General features: G+C 38.3%; 1 protein-coding gene across 1 annotated transcript in view; it reads right to left on the bottom strand.

Annotated features, from left to right (window-relative positions):
- Positions 1 to 10,772, bottom strand: part of LOC113239918 (sodium/calcium exchanger 3) — a gene marked incomplete at its 3' end in the record, with an annotated part of 340,253 nt that extends 329,481 nt beyond the window's left edge. The window contains exon 1 of the mRNA XM_026477079.1: positions 9,057 to 10,772. Within this exon, the coding sequence (XP_026332864.1) occupies positions 9,057 to 10,720 (1,664 nt within the window). The remainder of the gene's footprint in view (positions 1 to 9,056) is intronic.
- Positions 10,773 to 12,035: the final 1,263 nt, after the last annotated feature.

The raw sequence follows: 12,035 nt of genomic DNA, 5'->3' as shown, positions 1-12,035 counted from the left end.
ATATTTTAATTGAAAAGTTATATTATAAAAATTGAAGAGTAAGTGTTAGATTAAAATGTATGGAAAGACAACATGAGTCTAGATTTCACACAATTATGATTCAAAGTGTATTCCACAGAAATTCATTTGAAAAGAGCAATCTCTAGAGTTTCTTGCTCATTCTTCTCAGGGAGGTCAGACAGTGAAAGAGCAGTAGCATAAAAATTATGTTTTCATGTGTAACAATTTTACCTATGGAATAAATTATTAATTGACTTTGACCGTAAGGTCTGCTAGATTGTTTTGTAGCAGTAGTCAATAGTCAGACATGGTTAATATACATAAATAAACATTATAATAATCTCAGTACAGAGTACCAAAAAAAAACCGACCCTAAAAGTACGTGGAATTACGTCTAATTTGCTAAGTTTTATTGAAATATCCTTAAATTCACCACTATACAGGACTTCACACTGGAGATAATTAAAATCGGTTCTCACTACTTAAAGAATATTGAGAGAAAAACGCCTTGAATTGGAAAAACAGCAAAATCAACCATTGAAATGATTGCTCCTTAAGAAAATTTAGGCGGTATTTATAAAAATGAATCTTCATGCGTGAACAGCCACCTTTAGAGGTGGATGATTTCCTTCAAAATGAAATGGGACCATTATGGAAGTACCCCCTTTCCAACAAAAAAAGAATCATGAAAATCGGTTCACAAATACCGGAGTTATCGCGTAACATGCATACAAAAAAACATAGTTGAATTGCAAACCTCCTCCTTTTTTGAAGTCGGTAATGAAATAATATAAGCAGTAAGCACCCACAGCAACATTACGATGAGTCTTAATCTTGAAGATTGTCGAAAAGATGCTTGCACCATAGAAGTAACTTCAGTTTTTCTCCGTCTAAATTATAGTTTCCCAAAGTGGTCCCTACCGCCCCCAATGGGCCATGAAGAGTCGAAGGACAGTAGAGGTAAGGAAAGTAATTGGAGGCGTTGATGCTGTCCAGGGAGTGCTACCGCATTTGAAAAAATAACCTGAATTATCTATTTTATATTAAATTTTTAGGGAAACTAGCTAGGTATATAAGTAGTTACAAAAATAAATATAGAATTACTTAGTTTCCACAGTTAATCTATATAAACAACACTACATATTTTTATCCTTGTGATTTTTAACTGACTTCAAAAAAAGGAGGAGATTATACGATCGGCTGTATATATGTTTTCAGATGTCTCAGTCGAAATTGTGGACCGATTTTGAGAATTCTTTTTTCGTTTGAAAGGATGAGTACATCCATCGTCGTGGTCCCATTGTCACCAAGTCAAAGTCTGATGAAGGGATCCCATGAGAATCGATGGAAATCCATAGGCATGTCCGTGGCAAATCAAATTTTACAGGTATGTCCGTGTATTCACCAATTTCTCCATCAACAATGCACCGATTTTGCAAAATTCTTCTCTTGTTTGAAGGGTGTCTTGACTCTCGAGGTGGACTCGAGGTGGTGGAGGTTTCAGGTTCGTTTCGGCTATCACAAACTTAGAATAATAACGCATACAAACCTAGTCCGCACACGCTAAGTGAGGCAAATTGAAGCGCGCCAAAAGGGCCTACACGAGCGGGCGGGCCGTCAGTGCTCAAGGTCAACTTGTACCGCGAACAGCTCCATAATTTTAGCTAAAAATGACGAAATGTGCGGTAAATGAGTGTAAAAATACGTCAGACAAACATAAAATAGATACTAACATCACATTCCACAAGGAAGTAACGCGTTTCAACTTGTATTTTTATATAAATATTCACTAAAACCGAAAATTAACCTACTACTAACACTAGCCTACATGAATTTGATTTTTGCCTCACTTGTGACAGTTCGTTTGATATGAAACTGTCATTCTATGCGTTATTATTCTAAGATCACAAATTACTAATTATTTTCCGCAAACAAAAGTCGATTTCACTTGAGACTATACATGTAATCGAGAAATCACCGTTACCATGACAACCAAAAAAAAGTATAAAATGTACAAAGGAGTCCGTGACAGTACCATTGTCATCAAGAACATCGAGTATATAACCAGAAATAGAGACAAAAAGTCATTTCATTTGTTTAAAAACTATTCTGCCATGTGATTACCGTGACTACTGCGCTCTGATTGGCCAGCCCAAATTCGAAACAATTGGCGGGTGTCGTCAATGAGTGTCGCCAATTGTTTCACATCAAATCGACCAGTTAACTTGAGCTTTTTTAATGGACGAAAATTGCAAAATTACATATAATTATGTAACATTTAATTACAGGTGAAATTTGATTCCATTTGTTTTGTAGTTAGATGTTTTGCTGTTTTTCCCCACACCACCGAATGTAACAGCACGTCATTGTTAGAGATATTATCTTTATTACCATAAATACAGAATATTTTTGGTATATACGAAGACGTACACACAGGTCAGTTGTTGGCGCTGTACTATTTCAGCTTTCTAATCATTGACTTCCAATTATATGGACGTCGGGTCCGCGCTAAAAAGTGTCCGAACTTATAGGGCGTTAAAATCGTATACAGAACGTCATTCACGCTTTAGTCTTCGTTTGTTCGACTGACAGCGAAGCAAGCAAAATTAGACAGTACTGCGATGACATTACAATTTAAATTCAACGTTTTAGCTTTTTCATATTCCTTTACATGTCACTACGTTTAGATAGGTTGACTTGGGACATTTTTTTCGTGGTTTTTGTATTAGACCCGTCGTCCATTTATTTGTAAGTCAATGTTTCTAATATATAATTTCAGTGCAAACGAGAGTTGATATTTATAAATGACGTGTCACTGATGAATTACCAGGAAGGTATGGCCCTTATTTCTTCTCCATTTCTGGTCATATACTCGATGTCAAGAAGTCATAATCTGATGAGGGGATCCCGTGGAAATCGAAAAAACCGACAAGCAAACTTTTGAGGTCGGGTTTTTTTTTCAATGAAAAAGTTAACTTATAATTATATTGTGTCAAGTTAATATGAAATAGTTATTTTTGATATAAGTGCGGAAAGTTAGTCATTATTCACGAGTCTAGAGGCTTCTTGGCCCGAGCCAGAGGCGAGGGTCAAGACGCGAGACAACTGAAAATGACAAATCCGCACGTGTATCAAACGACGTTTTTTAATACATTTGCGAAAAAACTACATTGAAAGTAAAATAAAACAGTATTTAAACAAAACTCATTTTCTGCTAGTAAATTAAAATAAATGAAATACAACCACTGCAACCATTAGTTAAAAGTCTATGGAAATCTAGTTCTAACGTGCTGTTTTTGTTTATTTTCTGTAATATCGGTCTGTAAGCACTTTTATTATTATGAAGTCCTGGTACTTTTGTTTAAACTTCTTTAGGAACCCGTGCACGGTAGTGAGATACAATTTATCTGTAATACATAGAACAAATAAATATATACATAAAAATCTCGCCTGTCACCCATTCAGGGGTAGGCAGAGACTGTGAACCTCCACTCGATATGTTCATTATATAGTATTTGTAAATAAATATAAGTTTTAATGACGAATGACTTACGTCACAAAGCACATAAATATTAAATAAATATACAACTTCTTTAGTTCTGTGCTTAAGATTTGAAATTAAAAAAAATGGAAAAGTAAAAAGCACTAGTGCGAAAATTCCAACTTTCGGCACGATTTGTAGTACGAAAAATACCACGTTTTGAGCAACTGTATTAAAAATTATTTTTTGTGGTAGTGGCGGTGGGCGTCGAATATTTTTATCTTGCTTATTTGGGCGGGGAGACAAAAAGTTCGGGAAACTATGGTCTAAATTGTAAGTTACATCGTAATCGTGCTTTTGGGGACAATATGACACAAGCGCTCCCGCATCTCGTTATCTCTGATCCTTATTTATTGAGACACACATTATATGTCATAGTAAATTTGATAAGCCAGTTCATGAATTAACCGGTCTGTATTAATGTTGCCCGCATCAAATGGGCAAAGTCACAAAGACTGCTTGAATGATCGATTTTCCCGGTCACTATGAATAATGACCACCTGTATTGGTCACATAAAAAGGCGTACATAATTGACATTAAAAAAAATATTTAGGTACCAATGATAAAGGTGATAATTAAATTGTATTTATTACAATGTTACGTTAATTCAATTAGATATTTTTATTTAATTTAATAATCTTATGACGATTATATATTTATGACGATTTGCACGATATTGATTGAAGGAGAGAAAGGGATCAAGTGAAAGAGTTTGTGTATTTGGGTTCTACGTTTACGTGTGATGGAAAATGTGAAAGAGATATTGAAAGAAGAGTGAACGCAGGGAATCAGGTGAATGGTGCCTTGCATACCTTCATGGGCAGCCAGAAAGTGTCTAAAAAGGCACGATTGGCTGTGCATGGGGGGTGCTAGTTCCTACACTTATGTATGGTAGTGAATGTTGGGTTTGGCAGAAGAAGCATGAAAGTAGAATTAATGCAGTAGAAATGAGAGCTTTGAGGAGTATGGCTGGAGTGACTTGGATGGATAAATTACGGAACAGTGTGATAAGAGAGCGTTGCGGCGTGGAAGAAGATATAGTGACAAAGATAGAGAAAGGGATGCTTAGATGGTTCGGACATGTAGAGAGAATGAATGAAAGAAGAGTGACAAAAAAGATTTATAACGCGAGTGTGAGCGGGCAAATTGGTATGGGCCGACCAAGGAGAACTTATCATGACCAAATTGAGGACATCCTAAAGAAGGGCCAGGTCAAGAGTACCCTTAACCGACGAGCGTGTATGAAAGCATTGATGCGTGTTGATGAGGCAAGAGATGTGTGTCAGGACCGTAGCAAGTGGAAGACTGTTGTCTCTGCCTACTCTGATGGGAAAAAGGCGTGAAGTATATGTATGTATGTATGTAATAATCTTAAGAAACATTATTTCACATATTTATTCGAAATAGTAACTGCGTAAGATTAATAATTGTTAAAATGTGGAAGCGAAAGAACTCTTTTTTAAGAGAACTAGTTAATCTTGTTTAATATTTTTGGAGTAATATACTTTAAATATATATTCAATATTTTATTAATTTGTTTTCACACCACACACATTTGTAAATGTATGTATGTAGATATTGCAAATATTATGTAAGTATTAATTTGATCTAAGAATACACACTGCAATAATAGGATATACACATAAGAGTGATTACACAAGGTGACTTATAAATAACTGCCTCCGTGGTCGAACGGTTACCACGCCGGAGTGCCACGCAGAGGCCCCAGGTTCGATTCCCGGGCCGGGAGAAATATTTGTATGACCTACATTTATTTCTCTCGTGAGTTTGGGTGTAATTTGTGGTTGTCTATGTGTGTGTCCATGGCACCCGCGACACAGGGTTTCCCTAGTGCGGGGCTATGTTGAGTGTGTGCGTTATTATTATTATTGTTATTATTATTATTATTACTTTTAACACACACACTTGCGATAGATGCAAACGCGCGACTGCATCGATGCAATCGCCTATAAATCCCAAGCGTAGCAATGCAATCGCGCGTTTGTATCGATGCACTCGCGCGCTTACGTCGCGTATGCATCACTGCTTCCGGTTTTGAAGGGTGCTGGTGAAATTACAAGCACATGGGACTTGTCAACTTATGTCTCAGGGTGACGGGCGCAGTGGTAGTGCCCCTCAGATCTTTGCGATTTAAAGCTCTGAGTGGCACTGCAAATGTTATGGACACGCGTGTAGCTTACCATCCGGCGCAATTCCAACTTTCAGGGAATACGCAAAATAAGTGAAGTATATTTGGTGTTTTTTACTCTTGAAGCACTAAAAATAATAATAATAGTAAATAGCCCTGTTAGTCCTGGAAAATAATTATGAAATATTCAGCTTTATAATATCAAAATTGTTGTTAAGTACGTCATTTACATAACAACGCGGGTAATTTTTACCAAGTAGTGTGGCCTAGACTTGGCGAAATTAACGAGAAGGGTCAGTCCATGTAATTTTTATTGCAAGATTTTTATTGTAGAGGTAGAAACAAAGAAAATGTAAGGGAAAGCCCAAAAGGGCCTGTATTCGTGTATATATTACTACTACTTTTTAAGCAGTTATGTTTACATGATTGAAGGCCCCGTCTTGTATCTTCGAGAATTTTGATGGGAGTCACGACAGAATGAAGCAACGTAAGAATGACGAAGAAACAAAATTAGAGAACGGTACAAAATTTCAACAGTAAATGGCCAGGACCCAGAGAAAAGTATGATAAAAAGGTGGGTTGATGATGAAAGAAGGCGCATCGTCACGATGTTTTACGGTATACACTCATTTTATTACATTTTTAACAGACTTAAAAATAGGAGAAGATTATACGTTCGGCTGTATGCTTAGAATAATAACGCATAGAATGATAGTTTCATATCAAACGAACAAGTGAGGCAAAAATCAAATTCATGTAGGCTAGTTTTAGTAGTAGGTTAATTTTCGGTTTTAGTGAATATTTATATAAAAATACAAGTTGAAACGCGTTACTTCCTTGTGGAATGTGATGTTAGTATCTATTATATGTTTATCTGACGTATTTTTACACTCATTTACCGCATATTTCGTCATTTTTAGCTAAAATTCTGGAGCTGTTCGCGGTGCAAGTTGACCTTGAGCACTGACGGCCCGATCGCTCGTGTAGGCCCTTTGAGCGCGCTTCAATTTGCCTCACTTAGCGTGTGCGGACTAGGTTTCTATGCGTTATTATTCTAAACATGATTGCATATGTTTCTCGATTTCTCCTGCAATTTTATTTTGGACCGATTTTGAAAGTTCTCTGTTTTATTTGAAAGGGTGCACTCTCGTAGTGGTCCCATTGTCACCAAGTCAAAATCTGATGAGGATACACCATGGAAAACGAGGAAAATCATCAAATTTTATAGGCATGTCCGTGTACTCACCGATTTCTCAATTAATTGTGGACCGATTTAAAAATATTTCTTTCTATTACAGACTTTCGTTGGGTTCTTTTCGGCAATCACAAATTACTAATTATTTCAATCACCGTCACCAAAACAACCAAAAAAAAGTATAAAATGTACAAAAGAGTCCGTAACAGTTCCATTGTCACCCAGAAGTCGGAGTCGGAAATAGTTTTTTTTTTTTTCAATGAAAAATTTATAATTATTCAAATTAGGTTACTTTCTTTGTAAAGATGCGATATGACCAATATGTGGTTACGTTTGGTTGAAATTTCATAGTCTCAAAAGTAATGAGAGGAAAATGTTTTTTTCTTTTAAACCTAACTTAACCTAACCTAACCGAACCTAATCGTGTCTTTGCAATAAACATTCAACATATCATGAAAGAACAACTGTTTCGTTATAATTCGGTGTAATGAAAATTCGAACACACGTTATTACAGGCAAAAAAAAATTCGAGTTTGTGATAGGTTACCCCAATATATAATTATTAACATTTGCTCATACAAAGAAATGTCGCACTTATAACTCCGCGTATTCGGTCGCTTATTTTGATTCTTAGCCCTGATCATTAAGCAGATAATACCAAGTAAACCCGCGATGCGATTGTAATAATATTCAAAAAGGCCAACAGATGGCAGCTATTACATTTTTGTCAAGGTTATTGCTTTTGTTCAGGCGTTCCTGTACTTTTAATATTTTAAAGTAAAACTCAGTTACTTTTTTTTACTTAGTTTTGAGAATAAATTCAAAGAAATTCAAAAAACCTCCTGAACACTCCTAAAATGTTGTTTAAATAGATGTGCATTTCTTTTTTATAATAATTATTATTATATTATGATATCAAGTGACGGAGCGAACAAGTCGTGCACTGGTGATGAACGACACGCCTGTCCATAGCAGTTCCAGTGCCACTCTGAGTTTTTAATAGGGACACTGCCACTGGGCCCATCACCCAGAGACAAGTTGACAAGTCCCATTTGCTTATAATTTCACTAGCACCGTTACCCTGCAAAACCGAACTGCCTCAAATTTCGAGATTCAATTATTTACATATTTTTTATTCAAGTGTCCCCATCTATAGTTTTAAATATTTACTACGGGTGAATTTGTATAAATTGATACCCAAAGTAATAATGTAGAAAAAAAAATACATGGGTACACCAAACTTTTTCGATAATATTTAACTTAATTTATTAACGTAGGAAGTAGTTACAAAAATGTAGTCAAGTAAACTAAAAGAACTTGGTGGTTACGTTTGACTGAATAAAATAACATAAAGAAGTTTTCACACCATTCGTCACAAGAGCAAGAAGATAATAAAGTCACAGTCAGAATAAAGATTTTTATAATTTTCAAATTATGATTTTCATAACATATGTGCAAAAAATATGCCTCTTTCGAATGTCAAAAATAATTAATTGCCTACGCGGATCCCATATTTCAATTTGTGGGCTCCTGTGCGGCAATAATCGCAAAATTATGAGAAGCGCATTTAATTGTTCGTTGAATGCTTTATTCTCGCATAAAAATTTGGTTTGACTGCCCCAATATTAAACTTAAAAACACTTTTAACTATGCCACAATTAAACCACAAAACTTATACCACAACTTAACCACATAATCTATGTTTTAGGTTCGACTTACACAAAGCAAATTGACAGCCCAATTAGGCTTGTGCCAGATAACTGACCTATCTCATTGCGGCGATATTGAAAAACACGGAAGCCAAAATGCTGTCGGCCCGCTGAGCAACGGGGCTTGGAGGCGACAAGGCCGGGATTATCTAAAAGGATTATTTGGCCGAACGTTGAGCGATAGCAGAGGTCGGATCACGCATCGACCCGTATATAATCGTCCCGTACAATCTATACCACATTGGATCTTTTTGTGGCTTCCCAAGAAACCTTACGAAAAACTGCTATATTTTTGGTATCTCCACAACCAACACAAGAATAATTTTTTAAGTCTTATTATGCAGTCTATTTACCGTGAACTGTGAAAGACTTAATCAACTCAAGTTTTTTTTTTACAAATTGCTACAAAGTTAATTTGGGTCACGAAGTTCATCATTTATATTTAGTTATAAGGTACTCACTCAGCTTCGTTGTTCTCGAAAATGACGTATCCCTGATCAGACTCATACTGCGATCCGCTCTTAGCAGTACCATCTTCCGTCCAATATGGCACTCGCACTCTCCCCCTCGCGCCTGCCGTTCGCACAACACGCAGATCGAATGTCCCCACGGACTCGGTCAGTTCAAAATCCCTTTGAGGAAAAGAAAACACACCCGAATGGTCGTCATCCAAAATAACAACCGTCGCCGTCGATGGCGAGGACAGCGTCGCCCCGCGCGGAGCTGTCAAACGCACATGAAAATACTCGTCAGCTTCGAACACATCATCGTCGATTACTTGAACTGTGAATGTCTTCTCTGTTTCGCCATGTCCAAAGACCAAAGTTCCTTGTGTGGCCACGTAGTCTGATCCTGCTTCAGCTGTTCCATCTTCAGTTGTATACTGCACAGTTACTTCTCCCGACAAATCGCCACTTCTGACAACTCTCACTTCGAACGATCCACAATTTTCCATGACAGTGTAATGATCTGGGTCAAATCGAATAGTTGGACCGCGTTGCTCCATTGACGGTGAACTAGATTCTCTGCGCTGCAACTCTGCTTTGACTTCACTGAGATCACTCTGAGCTCGTTCTGATATTTTGCGTGAAAAATCTCCTCCACCAGTCATCTTTCTCGTTGCAGCTACTCTGTAAAATGCGCGTGATTTTGGGCCACGAGCCATCAAAGCCTCCAAAGCCATACGTTCTACCGTTTCAATATCTTCATGAGGATGCAGTTTTCTCAGCTCGCGCAATACTGTTATGTATTCTTTGCGTGATTTGTCCAGTTCACGCCCTTCCTCATCATCTGACGCAAAATCATCACCTCCTGGTTTCAAGGCCATTTCTACCGAGCCATCACCTTCACCTTCGACAATAACACCGCGTTCGTTCACCCGATATCCTTTCTTCAAATACTTATAGACAAGTAGCCTCCGATCCGCAATGTAAGCTGTCATCACTGTCGCCGGAAAGAAAAGGAAGGTGACAGCTCCCTCCCATACTTCGACTTCACTTGGAGATATCACTGCTAGTATAAGATATAGCCACACATACGCAAATATTGACCAAGTTGCAGTCACCAGGAATACTCTAAGATGTTTAATTTTTCGCACCTCCCCGTCAGGTATCACACCGACGCAGATGGCGATAATTACGAACAGGTTATAAGCGGCCGAACCCACGATTGTTCCAGGCCCTAATTCACCAGCTTCGAAGTTCTTTCCGGTTATCTCTATAACCGATAATAGGATCTCAGGTGCACTAGACCCTAGAGCCATCAGTGTTAAATTGGCAACCGTCTCATTCCAAACTCTAACGACAACAATCTGCTCGCTGCCGTTCCGTCGCACGCGCACCTCCTTCTCTCTCGAAGTAATAACTTCGATAGCGGCCATGAAGCGGTCCGAGACGATAGAAACGCCAATGAAGAGATACATGAGAGAGACAAAGTAAATGATGCCGCGAAGCGCGATTTCCAAAGTTGAGACATCTTCCAAAGGGCGCCAAGCTGGCAGGATTAGTCCGTCGGAGCACTGGAGCACGCGGTGAGGGGTAGAGTTCCGGGGGGCGGAAGTGACGAGTGGCGGCTCGGCGCGCGCCACCACGCAGCAAGCCGCGAGTGCGGCAAGCGCGGGCCGCATGCCGCGTTACGAGCCGCGTCTCGGTGTGCGGGCCACCGGCGCTGACCGAGGCCGGCGCCCGACTGAACGTCGCGACGCGCCTCGCCCCCCACGCTACATTTACGCGTATCGTTCCAACTCACGAAGGCTTTCGACAGCGTCGGTGAATTTCCTGCACCGAACTCGCACACACGTATTGCGAACCCTCTCGTCCGCTGTACTTTTATTACCATGCGGGGCTGTAAAGTTGAGGCCCGCAGCGTAAAAAAACATTTCTTCGTCGAAGATTTGGTTTGTTTCTAAACTTACTTTCAAATTGGCAGTGAAACGAGTATGAAATTTTCTCAGCGGTAATTATGTTTCTCGTGTTATCTTCTCTGTGTACGTAACAACATTTTGTTAGCGCAAACTTTATTACACATCTGAGATTAAGAAAGCGCCTGCTATTTATGGAGCACACGCAAAGCGAAACACGCTAACCACAAATTTATAATGGATTTGTTGGAACTCGAGGAAATTGAAGGGCTTTTCATGGATCAATACGATTATGGTCAACCACGTGGTTATTTATGCACTCACAGTTGAACAAAACTTTTTTTAATAAATGTGGAAATATCTTAATTTGTTCGTACATAACATACACTATGAAACAATTTTTTGGATTTAAAACGCGTGTAATTCTTTTATCAAACAAATGCAACGTTTCAGGCCCTTTTCAGGCCCCATGGTCACGGCTGACCGAAATGGTGAAGTTAAGATTACTGGGCGTCATGTATGTTAGTTTCAAATTATTTCGTTGTGTCAATGGTAGGATTTTGTACGCTCGGTATTCTACTAAAAATTAAAAGTAGTCGCTTGTCAGTGAGCTACCATTTAACTGTCATTGCAATTTTTTGGTATTCTGCTGTTCAATGGTGCCGATAGCACATCGATGACAGTCTACTGATATTTTATATTTATTTAATTTGAAGACTAAATGGCTGATAAAAATTAAGTTATTTTAGTAGCAATTTTTGTTATTATATATTTTATAATATCAAGTGACGGGACGAACAAGACGTGCTCGTGATGATAAGCTACACGCCTGTCCCTAAAAGTTGCAGTGCCACTCAGAGCTTTAAATCGCAAAGATCTGAGGGGCACTGCCACTGCGCCCGTCACCCTGAGACATAAGTTAACAAGTCTTTAGTAACCGTTTGGTATACATGACTCATTTTGTGATAATTTCGTGTATTGGATCATTTTTGCTTAACTACGTCCAATTTAGGAGATTAACTTTTCTAAATTGGTTTTGGTCTAGGTATTTTATAATACCTAGACCACCTAACCTATACAA

The sequence above is a fragment of the Hyposmocoma kahamanoa genome, unplaced genomic scaffold (assembly GCF_003589595.1).
Source record: "Hyposmocoma kahamanoa isolate Upper Pololo Valley unplaced genomic scaffold, ASM358959v1 117, whole genome shotgun sequence".
NCBI lineage: Eukaryota > Metazoa > Arthropoda > Insecta > Lepidoptera > Cosmopterigidae > Hyposmocoma > Hyposmocoma kahamanoa.
The sequence above is the reverse complement of the archived record's forward strand: the minus strand, read 5'-3'. Positions and strand labels throughout refer to the sequence as shown.